The 20,099-nt window shown below is 43.0% G+C and overlaps 1 protein-coding gene and 1 long non-coding RNA gene across 5 annotated transcripts in view; one reads left to right on the forward strand and one right to left on the reverse strand.

Moving 5' to 3' along the window:
* DACH1 (dachshund family transcription factor 1) overlaps positions 1-14,855 on the reverse strand; it is a 366,347-nt gene extending 351,492 nt beyond the window's left edge. For all 3 annotated transcript variants that reach the window (XM_005148107.4, XM_031048082.2, XM_031048083.2), the window contains exon 1: positions 13,664-14,855. In XM_005148107.4, the coding sequence (XP_005148164.1) occupies positions 13,664-14,406 (743 nt within the window). In that variant the 5' untranslated portion in view covers positions 14,407-14,855. The remainder of the gene's footprint in view (positions 1-13,663) is intronic.
* Positions 14,856-15,551: 696 nt separating this feature from the next.
* Positions 15,552-19,652, forward strand: LOC117438969 (uncharacterized). 2 transcript variants are annotated; one of them, XR_004551117.1, is made up of 4 exons: positions 15,552-15,786; positions 16,394-16,824; positions 18,038-18,132; positions 19,628-19,652. It is a non-coding gene; the product is annotated as an uncharacterized lncRNA (long non-coding RNA). The 2 variants fall into 2 exon arrangements; XR_004551116.1 differs by lacking the exon at positions 15,552-15,786 and having other exon boundaries at positions 15,987-16,824.
* Positions 19,653-20,099: the final 447 nt, after the last annotated feature.

Below are 20,099 nucleotides of genomic sequence, written 5' to 3' on the forward strand. Positions count from 1 at the left end.
TTATGAAAACTCCGTTAGCTGTGCCACGTGGGTACCAATTGTGACAATATTTAGGGAGCTGCAGAATTTTATTCCTATAAATCATCCAACTGAGACACTATAGGCAACAGGACTCCCCATACAAACCAAAGTTTCCTTCCTTCTTGCAGCATTAAGACTTTGAAGAGCAACCCAATATCACAGTGGCTATATTTGTTGCAGCACATGTGATACGAAAAAATATGAAGAAACCTGGGAATTACAGTGATATGCTTCTAAAATAAACTTGGAACCATACAAAGAATTCAGAATTTCCAGAACAACCAAATGTCTAAAAAAAACCCAACCCAAATGTGTCTAACGAACTATTTCAAGCATCTGTGCCACAAGAATCTCACCCCATATCAAACTCCAGAGCAAAGTTTATTCTTCTTGGTTGTTTTCCCAGGCACTGCTCTAAACACAGTCCTACTTAGCAAAGGCAACATTTGTGATCCAAAGACTGAAAATTTGATCATACATATGTAAACTCAGAAGGCTGCATGTAACAATAACACCGGGTAAATTTGCTTTAACATGCTGTCAACCAGCCTTTCACTTTTCTCTTCACCATGCTACTCTTCAGCATGTTCCCAGCCCCATAGCCTCAGGGCTCTTGTCCCTGCTAGGGTTAGCAACTGCTTCCAACCAAGAATCCTCTGTATTTAAAGTTTTCACAGCACCTAATAAAATAGGGCTTCCATGAAGTACTGTAAATTTTCATCTTAATTTTTTTCAAAAGCCAGAGTGCTATGTGAGGGGAAGAAAATAAACAGGAGATGAAAGGGAAACAGGGAGTTCGGATTTTCAAAGATTTGAATTTGTTCCTTCATTGAGTTGTTGTTTTATGATTAAAGAGATAACTAAAGAATTTCTTCCTCTCTAGTTTAGACACAAAGAAAATTTAAGACTAACATTTCAATCACAATGAAGCATTCATTGCCACTACAGCTGATCTTAAGAGATTTCCCTTATTTACCACCAGATTCAAAGAGCAGTCAAAATCTTCTTTTGGTAAGCCAAAAGCCTTAGACTGGATGTCTACCTTCCATTAAAAATCATTTGGGAATAAAACCATTCTCTTTGTCTTGGAAAAAATGTTTTTCTCTACCCACTCAGGCTATCAGCATCACACAGCAGTCAAACCTGTTGATGGCATCAACAAAAACTGAATCACTCTGAAAGCATAGGGCTGACTTAGAAAAAGCCAAAAAAGGAGCTTAGGGATCAATACAACCACTTCTTTGAGGTGAATTAGAAAGGGACATTATGTACATATTTATAATAAATACATAATGGTGATAAGTAATCACCATTTAGAAGATTTGCCCTTCAGTTTGCCAGTCAAAGGAAGCACATGTGGATAATGGGCCTATGATAATGCCTCACAAAACAGTTTGGCTATTCAGACTGGCAAAGTCATGAATGGTTTAATAAAAACTGTATGGAAAAATTCACCAGAGTGAAAAGCAAACAGAGTAAATAGGTATCTTCTTACTTGTTGTGGTAACACCATTGTTCCCATTTCTCAAACCCTTTTTGCCCAAGCCAAAAGAGTGGCTTACAAACTCAGAACTAGGTGACAGCGGTAGCAATAATTCCACAAGAAAGCCTCCTCTGCCACATCCACATGGAAGAGTAGGAAGTCTACAGCCAGGGATCATTAGCTGAGCTGTTTAGTCGTTCTAAAGTGTTAAGATGGTGTATAAAGAAAAAAGCAATCTATACAAGATGAGCAGTATTCAGATCTGTCACTCATTCACTAGAAACAGGTAGACTTATGCAGGCACTTAACGCCAATTTCAGCACTGAAAATGTCTTTAAAGGATGGAAAAGATTGCCTGAGAATAGGAAATGGTTTCCACAAGAAGGTGGAAGCAAAGCCTGGAAGGTTTGCTGAGCCTCTGTGGGATAGTAATTGCTGAGGCAAACTTAAGCTGAACAGAGCATTCACTTAGTTTGTTAAATAAATCAAATGCAGGCTAATTCTAATTTTAACATAACCCTGTAAGTGTTTAGTTCCAGATATTCAAATGAACTAAGGAACCCTTTACTGTCCTTAGGGCCCAGTGTTTTAGCTTAGCTCGCTTACTCCAATCTGGAACTACACTGGAGAAACACTGGGACAATTTTAAGTACCGTATCACCCCACCAGGGAGGGGTAACCACTCACTGTAGGGTATTCAGGCTTCTAGGTCAAACCAAAGTACTGAAATAGGAAGCCGTGGTAACATCTATACTTTCATTGATTTCAAGAGGAGGTCTGAACCCAGATTTTCCAAATCTCAAAATTTCAGTGTAACTGGGAGGAGATGAAAGGTTATTTTGGAGGAAGGAAGAAAGGAGTCTTGGCATCTTCTTGTAAACTGTCTCACTGGGTAACCAAAATTTTTTGAACCTTGATCCACCAGGTCCCACATCCCAGATGAGCAGCCTAATGACTCACCTGCAGTCACACTCCATAGACTGTATGACATGTACTAACTACAGTCACTGCCTGCTCTATGTTCACATTTCACATGCAGCAAAACGAAGCCTAAGTGATTAAACCCAGAGAGTTCATGGTTTGAGGATTTAGCCCATACTGAAAAAAATGCTATAATTTAAACTTTTTTTCACCTTAATTATATTGAGAAACCATTATACATTTTAAAGAATTAGAACACTGAACTGTTAAATATTAGGCACATGACCCATACCTAATGTAAAGTAAGTTTCTAAAAATGTCCTCAGAAAAATTTAGTAGAAAAACAGGTGTAGGAAAAAATTCAAATGTGACCCATAAGGCCCTAGTATTTAGAAATGAATTGGGATCAGTTCATTCCTTTCCCATGGGGTATCTTGTATAAATGTAATTCTATGGTTTCATAAAACCAGGTCAAGTTTCTGTCCCTTGAGGACCTTTGGCAATTTGAAGCATGGCAGCCACTTTTTCCTGGCTACAAGTTCAAATCTGCATACGTTCTGGATTTGTGAAAGGAAACGATTAGCCAAGCTGAAAAGACAGATCCATCCAGACTGCAGCACACCTTTCACACATAAATCCACTTACTGGGGTGAAACCTGATTTCACAAAACAGTGTTTAGAACTAGTTGGTTCTTTTAATTTCAGCTGATGAAAAAGCCTGTGTTTTTTACCTCTAAAAAGATAAATATTTTTCTTTCATCAGCTGGCACACCAAATAAAAGAGCAGACAACCTTATCACATAACAATGCCAGCAGTTTTTACTGATGACATCCTTCTCCCTAAATGTCAAAATGTTTTACTCATGTAGTCATACTTTGGAATATTGGTGAATACGTATATGCTTCACAATGCATTTCATAACTATTACTGTATTACCTTTCATGATACCATTGTACTAGCCTAATATAAGTAATAAAACATGCAGAATAAGGCAAAACAAGACAAAATCATAGACGGGGTCACCAGAAAAGATGAAAACTGTACTTGGCATACCCACATCAGCAAAGGCCCAGCAGCAGAGCTAGATGTCATGTATGCACCAATCCTTGAAGAACTTGAAGGGGGCCTAGAAGGATGCTAGGAGAGGGACTCTTCATTAGGGACTGTAGTGATAGGACAAGGGGGAATGGGTTCACTTAAAACAGGGTAAGTTCAGGCTAGATATAAGGAGGAAGTTCTTCACTGTGAGGGTGGTGAGGCACTGGAACAGGTTGCCCAAGAAAGTTCTAAATGCTCCATCCCTGGCAGGATTCAAGGCCAGGTTGGACAGAGCCTTGGGTGACATGGTCTAGGGTGAGGCATCCTGCCCATGGCAGAGGGGTTGGAGCTAGATGATCTTAAGGTCCTTTCCAACCCTAACTATTGTATGATTCTAAGTCCATATGCAGACCAAAGGCCAGAAGACACAAAGGACTGCCTCATCTCAGCCCACAGACAGACTGATCTTTGCAGAAAACTCTCCACAGGGACAAACACCAAGGCAGCTTCTAACAACATATTCAAAGAGCAGAGGGGAGGTAACAGGCAAAGAAATACAGGATCTTCAACCAAATTACCTTCTCAGTGTGTGTATCTGAGATCTACATACTGTGAAGGTGCACTGCCTCTTCTGAAGCTATATTCCATCCTTTCCTCCACTCTACAGGAATGATGCCAGAGAAACTCTGAACAGTAAAATCTGTTGAAATATATTAATTCTTACCCACTTCCTACCTGTTGTACTTTTGAGGTGGCCTCAAGCCAGTCCAACAGCTGTGGCTATACCCAAACATCTCAACTAAAAACCTCACTAATGTCCTCCTCAGGAAATGTTATGACCCTTACCTAAAACAATTTGCATGTGTGCTCCTGAAACAGCTATATGCTGTTAAATTAGTATTTCTAATGCATTTGCCTCATAACTTCCCAAAAATGTATTTTATCGATAGCTATACTTTAAACTGCATATTACTATAGCAGGAGCTTCACTTTCTACTATTATCTTTATTTTTAACATGATATTTCAGCAGCAAATTAATTTTGAAGGAATCAGTAGAATCATAAGCCATCTACAATACCAAATAATGTAAAACAAAATAATTTATTTAGCATTTTATGTTTATTTTTTTAACCTGGCCTGTTAAAAGCCATGAGTAATAAGTAAATAAATCAATTAATAAATAAAAGAACACAAAAAAAAGCAAAAAAGGCACAAAACCCACAACCAATTGATCCTGCTTTGAATTACGGCAATATACAAATTTTGCAACAGAGGTGTGGAATTAGTCTTTAGCAATACATACGGACGCAAAAATAAAGTCCTACATACCATCTACACTGCAAGAATTGTTCTAACAAGCTAAAAGAGAAATTAAAAAAAAAAAAAAAAAGAGAACATATGACTTTTCACTTGTATCAGTCCTTATTATACACTTAAAGGTATTTTCCTTCCCCCACACCTTTTTTTTAAGCTTTTAAGCAGAAATTTAAGGAAACAGCAAACAATTGGAAAATGGTTTCACTTCCTTCCCACCAACTATTAGTGAGTATCAGAACTAAAATATGAAAAGTGACAGCCATCGCACACATCTTCGAAGTGCCCAAGTCCTTTGAAAAGATACAGGCCACTCTTGTGCTACAAAAATTAATAGGAAGAAAAAAAAAATCACAGCAGGGAGTATCTGGTACATACCATGAGTTATACCAAATTCTCATACTAATTCCTGTCACGACATTGCCCCAATTTCCTAAAATTAATACTGAAAGAAGTCAATACTCACAATACCATTTAAAAAATGCATCATGTATCTATGCAACAGGTGTTAATTTACAGAACACTGAAACTAAAGCATTTTTTCAATGCCTTCAAACTGTCCCCACAAATGCAAGAAAGTATACAGTAAGACAGCTTCCTATCAAAGATGTCAACTAGTTCTTTTATAGCATTACCAAATATATCTTGCATATGCCTGGTTTAGAAGATGTATGTAGGCTACTGAAAGCAACAGGACTATCCACATTCTTAAAGTTAAGCATATGGTTAATACCACAGCTTTTTTATTTTAATGTAAATAGCTAAGTCCTACAGGTGACCTTCTCCAACAAAGAAATGGTTTTTATAGCAGGCCAGGAGAATGGAAATAAATTATATGCTTTGCAAAGACAGATAATGCTGACATCCATTAAAACATAATATAAAACCAATTAAAATATTAGGTTTATATTTTTACATTTTGGAAAGTACAGTTCAAAAACAGTAGTTTTAGCAATGCTTTTAAAGAACATTCAAACTATTAATAAGTCCAGACTAGATTTATCACCAATAAAAATGTAGTGCACTGTTTGTGCTTCTCTTAAAAACCCAGTACCTATAACCTGAAAGCAGCTTTTTTTGTCCCACACATTAAATCATGATCTAGCTCTTCATTTAAAAAAAAAATAAATAAAATCACTAGTATGAGAACAATATGAAATCAAGGTTACAAAAGATGTAATTAAATAGTAATAAAAAAATTTATTTATCTATTACCTGTTCCCTTTATAGTTTACTTTATGTACCTACTTTCTTTTTGATCCCTTACAAATGTTTTATGTCAGATGAAAAAGCAAAACATTTTCCAAGAGTGAGATTTAAAAATTATTTCTATCATATGACAATTTGTAAATGTCTGAGAGACATGTCCTGAACAACAGCTTTTGGTCCAAATGTAAAATACCCATTACCTGTTCTCAGTACAATATCATTAACAAGCGCTCTAATACGAATGTTATTCAGAGCTATGAACTTCAGCCATGATGTTGTAATGTTACAATTCTATTTTATCTGTCAATTATGCTAAAAATGTTTGCAGCAGTCCCACGTACTCCCCTTCTTGCCCCTTCTCCCAGCCTCACCCAATTCCAGTATGTAACTGTTATTTTGTCAGCCAGGCAATCTGTACATACACCTATGTACATACACCAGTCATACAACCTAAGAAACAAATTAAACATAAAAAAAAATATGTCTTAATAATTATGGTGTACTTTTTTTTCAGTATTTTAGTATCACATAGAAGTATAATGTGAGTAACAAAATGCATCTGAAAGCTCTACTTGAACTCAAGCTTGGTTTGGATCAAAAGGAATTTAAGCATAATTTAGCCATTTGGCTGATTTAGGGAGTAATTCTATAAATTCTGAAGTAAAATTTCATGATGAAACATTCCCTTATTTGAATGGAAAAAGAACAGGCAGTTAGCGTGGCGAGGTGCACCAGGAACCTTAATTGCACCTGCTCCACTGTTTCTGGACTATGACTAATTTCAGCCTTCGGATGGACTTAAAATCCCAGTGTTCGATATTTGCAACAAATTTTTTGTGTGCTTTTTTCATACTAAAATAACTTTCTTTTTCATGAGGAAGATGCAAAGTATGCAGGATGCAAAGAAAATACCTACAGTAAATTAGATTTGGAGTGAAGAGGGTACCATTAACCAGAATAATGAACTGGAAGTTATGTAGGTGTTACCCACACAAGTATTCTCAAGGGTGAACAATAAAAACTTTAGATTGTTTTATTACATCGAAAGTAGAATATTGAGAATATTAAAAACTAAAACAAAACAAAAAAAACAGGTTTATACTATTTTGGAAACTTTCTGTTTATTCTTAATAAACTGTTTGGATACGCACTATTTACAAGATCTTTCCATACAATTCTGCAAATTGTATTTGTATATATTCATACACCTGTCACAGAAGGATGTTGACTCTAAATGTAATTACCACAAAACACTGTTTAAAGCAAGGTGAAGTGAAATACATTTTGTGATACATTTCCTCAATCACAACTCATGCAAGTTGTTTGATTAGTTTTGGTGAATGTACCCTCAACTGGCCCAGAGTGTCCTTTCAGTACAATATCCCATCTCTAAAAAAGACCTATGGAAATTCACAGGAGAGAATGCAAGTATTTGGAATTTACAGAGCTATCCTTCCCTGGTTTGGTTTCCCAGCTCATTGCTATCAGTGATTTAGAGTAAGGAATTCCAAACTGGGATGTAACTGTATGGTCAAATGCTGAGATACTTTCCCTCACAAAATTCACTGACGGCATTTTTCTACTTTATGGTATGGAAAATACACTACTCTTTTTCTTCAACTAAAAAAGAAAAAAAGTTTAAAACAGTTCACAGTTGTTCAGTTATTCACAGTTAATATGAAAATTCCATATTTAATAATTAAACTTCAATATTCCTCAATGCTTACGAAACGAAACCTCAGCACTTGTTAGGAGATGCTCCTGGCTAAGCATTGTACCAGATAAATAAGCAGAACATAGAAGGTTAAAGATAAAGTTGAAGTAACCTGGATTCAAGTCACAGACGTACCTTGATTCTAAATATAAAGATTTTTGATTTATGTTCCAGGACTCTGGAAAATAATTTAAATGATAATGGAAAAAGAAAAATTCTTCCTTAATGCATGCTGAAGAAATTATCTATATATGAATTAACTCTCTGGATCATAATAGCTTTTTGCAGATGACTCTTCAGCCCTATCACTTAAATACGTATTTAGGCAACTAAAAATTTACTATCAATTCATATTATGTCAGTCCACATTATGGCGCTGTTACAGTATGCACATTTAAAGATTATTGAAAAAATTACTCTTCATGTGCAGTATATAATTTGCAAAAGGTTAATAACTATTTTAAAACAATGAATAGAATTAAATCATAATGCAAAGCAGATGCTCCAGATGTTATTTTAAAAACAAAACATATTTAACTTATAAAAGAAGAAAGAGGATCTAAATCCAATCCTGTTGCTTAAAAACAGGCAGGCATCATGGCTGTTTTGGACTCCCAATTTCCTCCAATTGCACAATTTTGATAAAACTCAGTAGTTTCTGACTAGTCCCTCTGTTCTCCTGCAGCCAGAAATTATTTCTCAGAGCTAAACTTATAAGGCTCCTTCATGAGGATGCAATGCTGAAAGGGATTTACCTGCATCAGACCAGCAGAGATAGCAGTAATAATTCAATATACCTACAATATAGTTCAAAAGGAAAATATTAAAATTCAATCCAGTGTACAACAATTCTATGCTTCATATACAATTCACTTTAGATGATGAATCGCAGAGATAGGCAAAACCAGACGTCTGGAACAATCTAGTAACAGGAGAGAACAGAAGAAATACTACCTGGCAGTCAAACAAATTTAACATTTCCAAGAAACATTCGGAACACACTCCAGATCACAAAATATTAAGCAGGCTTATAAGATTACTTTGGTGCATTTTGGTTTACAGCACGGAGAGGTCTCAGAGGAGAGAATGAGTGCGGGCACAGCAACCCCCCAAGAGCCAGCCCATAGGGGACACACTTCAGTGTGCTCCTACACAGCACCCAGTGGGACCCACAGCCCCAGATACTGTGCCTGCAGCTCCAGAAAGAGAGCGGAGGCCTAAGATATAAGTGAGCATGTGAACAGAGAGAGGAATGGTTTCTGGAAATAACAAAGCTATTTACTGTGCTTTCACACAGTCCCTTCTCCTAAGCTGATGGAAAACTGACAATAAAACTGTATTTTTATGTAACCTACCAGTGAAATATTCCTTAAAAAAATAAAAAAAAAAACAAACCACAAAACTTTACCAATATTCATAGCTATGAGATAAAGGAGGAGTTAATCAAATTGAACACTTGAGGAAAATATGTGAAGTAATCAGGGAAAATACTCCCTCTGCCCATCACTAGCAGCCCCTCACATCCCTGCACTGGAACAGCACGGGCAGCACTGCACAACAGGCAACAAATGTTCACTGGGGAGAAGTGTTCCCTTCCTCAAGTATCAGACACTGATCTAATGTTAGGGACCAACTATCAGATCAAAAGTCTGTTCTGTTGCAGTAAGTATGGTCCAAAAATCTCAGCTTTTAATTTATAATATTCACCAGTAAATAAATACCAGAAGATGGATATTAAAAATCTGTAATTGCTAGTGGCTGGAGTCTTTTTTAGGGTTTTTTCAGCCTGATGAAGCCACCTCCAAACCTTTTACTCCTTCTTTATAGGTACTACAATTTATCCTCTGACCTTCCAGAAGTCGCCTTTGCTTGTAAAACCTACCATATTTCTGCTGATTATATTTTAGTAATCTGTGCAAGCACGAAGGTCATCAATATAAACCACAGATACTCTGTATTTGACATTCCTTTCAGCTGCACTTGCTGACCTGTTCATTTGAAATATCTGTGATCTGCACTAACCTATCTGGGTGAGATACTCCTTTAATTAATACAAACACAAAAAGCCTATGCAAGCGAGCAGTATTCAGTAAACAAGTACATGCTAAGTCCACATAATTTGAGAGAAGCAGAAGCTAGCAAACAGAGACTGAATATCTGCCATGTAAGACAAGCTTTTAAAGGAACTGTTTCATATTCGGCATCTTTCCCCTTTATATTCAAAAATCAACCAGGTTGTTTTCCAAAATTTGCAAATAGCTTCCAAACAGTGTGAATAATTCCCAGCCTTAAGTATGAATGTCAATGAACTCATTCAAAATCATTTTCAAATGTCAGAAAAGATTAACATGTCCTGGCCACATGAGGGAGGTCAGAAGGCACATGCTTTTAGTCTTTAATCGGGTGGGCACAATCCAAAGCCAGCCTAAGTCTATGGGAAGACTCCATGAAGGACCCTGCATGGTAAAATTCCGTAACAAGTGTTCAAAACACAAGGGACCAGGAACAATCTGGGATCAATATCTTCCAGGTCATTAATCCTGGGCAGGTGACATCCAGTGTGCAGTTCTCTACTCTCTTTCATGCACACATTCAAGAAACCTGACTAGATTGGCATCTACTAGCTCTAAATATTTTCCATGTTTTGCCTTTATCCTTCCCTTATTTGTTTGGCATATGGCTTTCTAGCGTCCCATTAATGTCAAACCATTTAATCAGAATATAAGCTAAATGCACAGTCTGCTATTTCCTGGATTTCTGTTAGGCGACCAGTGCTTTTTATGAGGAAAATAAAAGCAAAGGTCAGTATGACCAGAAAAGAAAAGTCATCTTCCATAACGGAAGCTTATTTTTCCAGTGAACTGATATAGATGCCTAATTTAGAAAAAGGTCCTTTAGTATCATGTTATTATTAGTAGTATCACAAATAAACAGAAACCAATTCACTTTACAGACCTCCACATTAAGCATTCAACAGAAAATCCCTTGGTGTTTCATTGATTTTTCTTTATTTTTTTTTTTTAAATAGCAATATCACAGTTAAAATGTACCATTTTGGTGAAACACTTCTCAAACTTTTCCATCTCAAAATAAGTTATTACAAATTATTTCCACAATAACCAGCAACTAATAATTCAATCCTTTTAAAGAACAAAGTAATGGCTTTATCTGGATGCCTTTTTTTGATTAAATAACATATTAACCTTGAAGCTTTCCAAAAAGAGATCAGCGTATTCGAGTGCATCAGCTGATTATGAGACAAATACAACAGTGATAACATGCTGGTTCAAAATTTTTGAACCTGATGAGTATAACAATTTAGCTATTAGGATGGAGTTGGCTCTTACAGCTTCCATCTCGACAGCTAAGTGTCCACCCAAGATACAAAAAGACATTACCTGACTAAATATCCAGTCACTGAGAGTCTGGAAAGATCACTTAAATCGCTAAACCGACTAGATCAAAATATCCTGTGCAATTACTGCAATGTCAGAAATAATTTCAAATAATTTGTAAGGAAAGAAGAATCAGAATGAAATGTATGAAGGGGAGACCCAAAGAGTAAACACAGATTTATCTTCTGATGGTATCATCCGTTTTGACCAAAACTCACTGACCCACTTTGCTCTATTTGTCTGTACTGTAATAACACATTCTGCATACCTATTGTATATCCTTTCCATTAAGTTATTTGCTTAATGGATGTATAAATAAGTCTACTACAATTACACTTTTTAAGGGTCAAATCCTATCCTCTTCTGAACCTACTACTGTAATTTCTACAACGCTGGGTGATAACAGAGCAGATCTCAGAAACAGCTGAAACACGGCCGATTCTGCGCTGTTGACATAATCAACCCCTGTAACAACCAGGCTGCCAAACCCTTTTAGAACCCTGCCAAGCCCAGGAGTTGGGGTCCCCCTGCTCCCGTACTCCTCCACCCCCACCCCCACAAAAAAAAAGCTTCTCGTTTCTCTATTTTTTAATTTCACGCATTCAAATTACAACTCACACATTATGACCGTGGCAAAATAAAACTTCCATGAGTTTATTTTAAGGACCAGATCTTGGAACTTGTGCAGCGTAGTTAGAAGTTACATGACACACGCACACACACACACAAAAGTCTAAAAGCAGCTATTAATATTCATGTTGATCCCACATGAAACAACAGTAGAGTTACCCGAGCAGCTACAGTTATGTCAGCGCTTGGAAGTTATTCCAGGCTGTTTTGTCCTGCTACCCTGAATATTCAGGAACTTCAACAATCCATCTAGCAACAGCTACTGCAGTGTCAGGGCTCTGCTTCGCCAGGCTCTATGCTAATGAGTCCCATCTACCCCCAACTAACTCGGGCAGGGGGGACGGAGGGAACGGCACACCCCCCGCCATGAGAAGAGGGGAGGGAAGAGGGAGGGAAGGAGCACGACAGCGCCTGGGGTTAATTCCCCACGTGTTGGCTCTGGTTGCACCTTGAAATCTGACAATAGTAAAGTGAAACGAGCCCGGTCTGTTTATTTGCCTGTACCGAAAGTAACATTAGGACTTTGCCTACGACATAGCTCCGGGTGCAGCTCCTGCAGCCGCTACAGCCCGGCAGACCCGGAGAGGAGCTCCCCGCCCAAGTCACGGAGGGTGGCCCAGGAGCTGGCGGCGCTTCCGACCGCTCTCATCTCGGGGTCACGGCAGTTATGCGATCCCCTCCCCGTATCAAGCAGATTCAGCCCTGTAACCTACAGATGGAGAGATAGCAGCCCCACGCTTTCGCCCTCGGTTGCAAAGCGGGCTGCTATTGCAGCAGGCATTTCCTCTACAGCCAGCTCCCCCTGCCCCCTCCCCTTGCCCCCAACACCCCTCCCTGTTGTAGCAAGTTTGGAGCTTCACCTCTCCTCCGTCGCCCCCCGCCCCGACCCACGGGGAGCGCGGCGCTACCCTGCTCGGTCCCCGCCACCGCGCCCGCGTTATTCTGCGCGGTAACAGCATTCAGCGTCCACAGATCCCTCCTGCGCTCCCGCTGGCCCCGTAGCCTCCTCCCCCGGCTGCCGGGACCCGGGTGCTGCTCGCACCTGCTCTACCGGGACCGGACCCTCCCCTCCCCCCACGGGAAGCAGCCCATCCCGGCCGCCTGGCACCTCTCCCCGCTACCCCAAAGCAGCCGGCGCTACCACCTCCTCCTCCTCGAGTCTTCCCGCCCCCCGTCCCGTTCCCCCCCCCCCCCCAATTCGCCATGCGGTAACTGCCTCATAGACTGATACAAAAAGTGCTCTCATGCTTCGACTACATGACAGCGGCTGATGGCCAAGTGGCCTCCATTTACCCCGGGCAGGGCCCTCCGCCCGGGAGGCGGCTCCGCGCCCCGACCCATTTACCCGAAACCCGGGTGTCCGTGTGCTGCACGAGTGTTGCCCCCTCCCTCCGGGACCGCTCCCCGCCCACTCCCGTGCACCCGTCGGGCAGCTTTTTTCCCAGGGCTGCTCGTTTTAAAGATACATCCAGGGATAAACTTGGAGCTGTCTTTAGAAAGCACTTTTAGGCCGCGCTGCCCCCTCCCCGCATAAGCAGCGCACTGCGCTGCCCGCGGCCACCCGGAGCCTGCGGACGCCTCGGCCGGAGGGAGAGAAGGGAACAATGACAAGGCGACACTTGCTAGGCACAGAGGGAGGTGGACACAAACACCCCTTCCCGTCTCTCCCTCCGTCCCACCAAGAAACGGCGCTGCCGGCTCAGGAGGAGGCCGCCTGGGTGCCGGGGCAGCAGGGGAGAGGGAAGAGGGCGACTGCATGTGGCCTCCGGGCGCGGGTCGCTCTCCTTCACCCCCTGCTCCGGGGCCGAGCGTTGGCTGCGGGGAGCAGCGGAAAAGAGCGCAGCGCACGCCGGGCCGGGCCGCACCGCACGGGGGTGGGACGGGAGGCGGTGGCGGGGAGGGGGCGCGGGATATGCGTGTGCCTTGCGGCGGTTACCTGGCGTTGGTGCAGTCGTTGTAGAGGGTCTCGAAATCCTTCCTGGAGATGAGTTTGCAGCGGTTGACCCCGGGCTGGATAGCCCCCAGTCCCCTCAGGATGCGGACCTGCTCCACGTTGCAGACCACGGGCGTGATCTCCAGCCGCTTCAGCTTGGTGTAGACCGTGTGCAAGCCCCCCACCAAGTGCTTCAGGAAGAGGTCGAAAGCCTGGGGCAGGCAGATGAGCTCGCAGCCCTCCACGGTGAAGGAGGCTACTTTGGCCCCCCTCAGATCCACCATCTTGCACTCGTTATTTTGGGGGGTGTTCTCCACCGGGGACGGGGTCGAGTACACGGGCTTGCCGGGCAGACTGCTGGCCGCGCTGGCTGCGCTGGCATTGGGAGTGGAGGTGCCGCCGCTGCTGCCGCCGCTGCTGCTGCTGCTGCCGCCGCCGCCGGTGCCCAGGCTGGGGCTGCCGCCGCCGCTGCCGCCGCTGCTGCTGCCGTTACCGCCGCCGCCGCTGGTGGTGGAGGTGACTGTGGCCGTCGCCGCCGCTGCCGCTGCGATGGGCTCCGGCCGGAATAGGTTTGTCCCCGAAGCGGCCGGCGGGGGAGCGATGGACGGAGACGGAGAGGAGGTAGCTGACGAGGAGGTGGCCGACGAGGAGGTGGTAGTGGTGGTGGTGCAGGCGGCAGAAGTTGAGACCGGAGGCTGAGGGGGGACCAGCTGGGTCGGAGGGATCAAAGCAGCCGGTACGGCCATGGTCACATATACGGCGGAGGGGGCAGGGGGAGGGGGGAAAGTTCCCACACACACGCAGGGGAAAGGGAAAAAAAATTAAAAAAAGAAGGAAAGGAGAGAAGGGAGAAGGGGGGAGAAGAAGGGGGGGATAACCCCGGATCAGGTGCTGCGGCGAGCGAGAGAGCAGGGGGCAGAGTGAGAGAGAACGCACAAAGTGTCCCGCAAGTGGGGACGGAGGAGGAGGAGGAGGAGGAGAAGTCCGCTCCGGGCGGCGGGGCTGGGGCCGAGGGGAGGGGGAGGGCAGTTTCTTTTTGTGGTCCTTGCTCTAGCACCACGTTAAAGACGAAGGTGAAAAAGAGGAGGTTTGAAGGACTTCGGTTCTCTCTGGCAAGTACATTGATCAAAGATTGAGAGGGGAATGACAGAGAGAAAATGAGCTGGGAAGTGCTGGCTGCCGCCGCCGCCGCTCGCTCGCTGGACGAGTTGTTGTTGTCACACGGTGCGGAGGGGAGGAGCTCCGGCAACTTGAAATACCCTTTGAAGCAGCAAAAGGCTCACTCACTAGTATTAACCCGAATTATCCAACCAGGAGCCCGGAGCAGGAAAACAGAGAGGGAGACAGAAGTCTCTTTCTCCCCCCTCCCCTTCAGGAACCGTTAGATTACATGTTTCATATTTCACCCCACCAGAGACTAGATGTAATTTTCACAACCCTTTTCAGCAATCACTTGTCAACACAGTTTGTGGAGAAACACGAGCGTCTCCAGCCTTCCCCCGGCGTGGGGCGCGGGGCGGGCGCTAGCCGCGCACCTTGCCGGGGCACCCGCGGACAAAAGCGGAAACCTCCGGACCGGTCTGTTGCTCGTGTTGTTGTTTGTTGTTCTCCCGGGACCACAAACGTGGACGGAGTTGTCGCTGAGGGTTTGGCGGCAGCACCGAGGCCCCTTCGTTGCGTGGCGCAGGGGACGGTCCTGCCGGGGGACGCGGCTCTGCAGGTCACGCCGCCGGCAAACCGCGTCGAGGAGGGCAGCGGAGACACACAAGTAACTTAGGAGAGGGGAAGGAGGCCGGCCTGGCCCGCGCAGGTACCGCTGCGCAACAGGTGCCGGCACCGCGCAGAAGGCGCGCAGAAAGCTCGCCGAACCCCGAGCCAGGTAGCGCGCAAAGTGAGCTGCTGCGCTTGCCCACGCATGCGCAGTGGCGCAGCAGGCAGGGTAGGACGCGCCTCGCTTCGCCTGGCGTGGTCGGGCCCCACGCGTGTCCGCGGTACTTGCGCGCCGCTGGCGCTGGGGATGCTGCTCTAATTCGTGGTTTGCCCCCTCCAGTGGGGCGCCGGTGTCGGTTGGGGAAGCCCGGAGCTTGGTTCTGCTTGTGTGGAGGGCACTTTGCGTGTTTAAAGGGGTAAAGAAGCGGCTGTTCGGATACATTGGTAGAGTCTGCAGAAGTGGGGTTCTGCGTGTGCGTAGTTCTCTTGCTTTGAAAATACACACTGTGTGTTTAATTAATTGTGATGCATGTATGTGCCCATAGCTGCTTTTTTATTATGTATACTATTATGTGAGGTATGACTCATGGGATGACACATCTACAAAGTGGATAATCTCAACTGTAGTAATTCAGTGCAGGGGAATTTCCACATTACCAGATGTAAACTGTTCTTGTATGATCTACTTGCTTATTTTACTTTAAAGTTCAATTTACGGGAATTCATGTTCTAATACGTTTTCTAAAGGACAAAGGTGAGCTTTGCTGGTGAAAGTTTAGCAGAGTTTTAAATATTTAAAATTTACAAATAAACCTAGGAAAATACAAAGTGGCATTTTTTTTTTGAAGTCTCGCATACCCATAATTGTGGAGAAAACTTCTTACCATCGTTTTTAGGTGCTTTTTCAGAACATTTCTCTGGAGAAGCTTGCTCAACTTGAGTTCCAGTGGCGGGATCTAGTGTTGCATAAAACTTGTAATTTAAAACTGTGAATACACTGCATCTTTCTGTTTCCATTTGTAGGAAACCAGCTCTGTCCATGTTTTCTTTGCCTCAACTGTCCATTTGCATCTCACCTTCCCCGGCACCTGGAGAAGATCATAACAGTACCTGAAGAAGATCAGAGCAGAGCCTGGAGAAGATCAGGACAGAGCCAGACACATGTCATATTACCACTCGGAGATCTGAGAGACCTCTGAATTAGGAAACCTACCACTTCATTTGTTCTCCACCTTCACTACAGTGTGATGCACACCAGCCCTTCAGCTTTTCTTCTTGCTGTGTGACCTCATGGATATATAATTCTCATGGTTCAAAACCATATAAAAAAAAAGTAGTTTGAAAGGGTTCACTACCACAGGTTTGGGTTAACCTTGATCATTTCAGTGCAACAGTGGGATTAGAAACATAGAGATTTATGGAAAGATCCAAGACCCCTCAAAGCTTCTGGCTTGGTAAGTGTTTCTCATGATTATGGGGAGTGACTGAATTTATTTGAACTCACACATACACTCACATGCTCCCAGAAATGCATGAGCAAATCCTGAGGCTGCTCTGTGTAAACTTTTTTAGATTGCATTTCTCTTACTCGCTGACCCTTTCATGTAATGATACTGTTGGGTGTTTTTGTGTCTCCCTGAATTGATATCAGCAAAACTCAAATTACTGTAACTGATATTTGAAAAATCTCCCTTCGTCAAGTGAAGACTTATGGTGGTGAAATCAATAAGACTGTTTAAAATTCAAAGACCTGCAAATCGTTCTGTTTGTCCTTTGATAGGGCCTGGGCTGATTAAAATGCGACCAAGAATGCTTAATTGCTGCACTAATTAAGAAGTCTTTAATTTCTTTCCTGGAATATTGTTTGAAGCAGGTCTTCTGTTCTGCTCATGTTCAGGGCAGGTATTCTCTGTATTTCTCTGTCTACCTTTTTTTTTCTTTTAACCATTTTGCTGTATTAAAATGTATGTTAAAGCAGTAAGAGGTATTGACAGTGATTGTAATTTATTGCTCTAAAAAAAAGACTGATACGGAGTTCACTGTTTTATTAAATTACAAATTTGAGGGCAGCTGTAAAGGGTAAAATGCAATTAGAAAATGCATTGTAGCTGTTGCTTTTTAAGGGATGTGAATACCTGACCGACAGGAGATAGGATAGTACCTCAGCTCCCCTACCACAATCACTTATTATTGATAATTAAATGTTTAAATTCATTCAGAAAACCAGAAAAGTATTTCTTTTCTGAACGTGTGTGAAGGAATGAACCGGGGGACGGGATGCATGTGGAAGATAGGCACCTGGTAAGGATGAATAGTGTATTAGCCTTTTAAGTTAATCCATGGTACTTCCCCCCTTCCTTCCCCCCCCCCCCCCCCCATTTCTTTTTAATTTCTTTTCCTAAAAAATACCTATCTTGTATTTTGACTTATCCTTGTCTAGTGATCTGTTTTGTTCACCAGTTTCTGAAGAGAAGAAACTAAATGATTTCACAAAGCTTTCTATATGATCAATACAGTAATAGTTTAGGTTTAATCATGCTGCATGATAATTCTTGCAAACGACTGCTGAGCAGAAGATTCTAAGAAATGAGCAAGTACTGGCAAAGAGAAGGTAAGTTCTGGTTTGCTTTTAATCTCTGGGGTCTCAAGCAGCAATCCTCATTTCAGGAGCTATCTGTTATTTGAAGGGAAGCCTGAAGAAGAGGAGGGACCTCGTACCAAATCCCCCCCTGCATCACTCAGGAAAAAAGGCTCATAGAAATGTAAGTCTCTGAATTGGGATGCTATTTTTTTTTCTCCACCAAGATATTTACTAAACATTGAAAATGCCATGAATACTGTTGAGATTGATGGGAAGTGTTGTACCAGTAATAAGAAACTGGGTACTGCAGTGCTGTTTTTCTAATTGTTGCTTTATAGTCAAACTAGCACAGACCTTGTCCAATACAAATACAAACTGGATTCCTTTCAGTGACAGGACAAGTAGATAACATGCTTAATAGAGACAAAGGGAGATTTACCATTCCAAGCACGACGTCACGCTAATTATGTTTACTCTAATTGAATGCAAGTTTTTGGGGAACCTGAAATTACTCACAGGTTATTTTCAATAGCTGAAGAATAATAATAAAGTGCAGCAAATGTTGATCACAAACCTTTCGGTCTTTCAAAAATCTATTGGAAAATTAAATGAAAAGTGGACTTTGGTACAAACAATGCCCCAGGGCAAAAAACAACTAACACTAGATTTTCCAGTCCAGCCATAACACAAATCAATTTGAGCACACTTCTATGGCCACTCTGCCAGATTGTTATGACTGCTAATTCACTCAATCAAACAGTGCATTAGCACATCGAGCACAAACAGCTTCAACAACAGCACACACTTCTGCACTGTCCACCATATATCATAAAAAGTCCAAAATAATACACGAGAAGATTGCTTTCATATTCTGTTTACTGCAATTTGTATTTACATATGGTGCCTGCTTAACACAAAAAAAAACAACTGGTGGAAGAATGGAATGATAGAAACTTTAGAAGCCATTCAAAATAACTTTTGAAGTCTTTAAAAAGGAGACTCTAGGAGCAAATGATCACCTGAGCTGACTGTGTAATGTGCCTCTCTCAGCTGGAGAGGTGAGAGAAGGGGCTGCACATCCCCAGCACAGGACCGGAGGTCTTGGCACACGCTCAGATTGACCGGATCCCTTCAGCGCTGGAGCAGCTTCCGCCGGCTTAACTCCCGCGAGCCATCTCATTGGCTCCGAGGGTATCAGCGCTCTAGTACAAGGGCAGGATTTGCCATCTCACCCTTCCCCTCTTCTCCCCCCCCCCCCTCCCCCGGATCCTTCAATCCTGCCCCTTCATCCCGACAAGAAATGGGAGTTCTCTACGGTGATGCTCACTGATGCTCTGACCAAAGACATGCCGTGCTGAGAGATGCAGTACCCGACGGCTTGGGAACCTTCTCTCCCCTTCCCTCCCTCCTCCCTGCATCACACGCGCGCACACACACACACACACACGTACAAACACACACCCCTGCACAAGCGCATATATGCAAATTGCAAATACCAAACGCCAGTTAAGTGACTTGATTATTTACGTGGTTTAGTTGTTGGGGGGTTTTGTTGTTGTTTGGTTTTGTTTGGGTTTTTTATCTTTAAGTCACCGTTCTGACTTCAGAAAATACGTTTCGAAGTCAGTAACTAAAATAACCCTTATGTTGATTTGAGCCTCTCAATCACGTTGCAGCTTCAAGAGCCAAACGGTGAAGTGGATCGGGGGTCGGGTTCCCTTGCTCGGGCTGGCTGGGGCGGGGGCGGGGACGAAATGGATGGGTGAATGGATAGAGGCATGGAGGATGGGGCAGGAGCTGGGCACCGCCTGCTGACATCCACCTGAAGACGGACGGCCAAGAGAACAGGCTGCGGTGCGATGAGGAAGCGATCACCAACTTCCCTGCGTGAATTAAGTGAGGACTGGAATAGGCGGGGACCCCTGTTTGAGTTACACTCGAGCTCTCACTAGAGATCTTTAGTCCAACGTATTAATTCACCTACCAACAGGTAGAAAACGTCTCTCGGAGCAGTAATTATGAAGTGCAAAGCCCCTGCCACTAAATTATGTCAAAGTGGTGGGCTATTTTGAGATGCTCTTCCCCGTGCGCCCCCCCCTCCCGCCCCTTACAGAATTGGTTTGCTCAGGCGCTCCGTCTCTAAGCCCA

Source organism: Melopsittacus undulatus, chromosome 2 (genome assembly GCF_012275295.1).
Source record: "Melopsittacus undulatus isolate bMelUnd1 chromosome 2, bMelUnd1.mat.Z, whole genome shotgun sequence".
Lineage (NCBI taxonomy): Eukaryota > Metazoa > Chordata > Aves > Psittaciformes > Psittaculidae > Melopsittacus > Melopsittacus undulatus.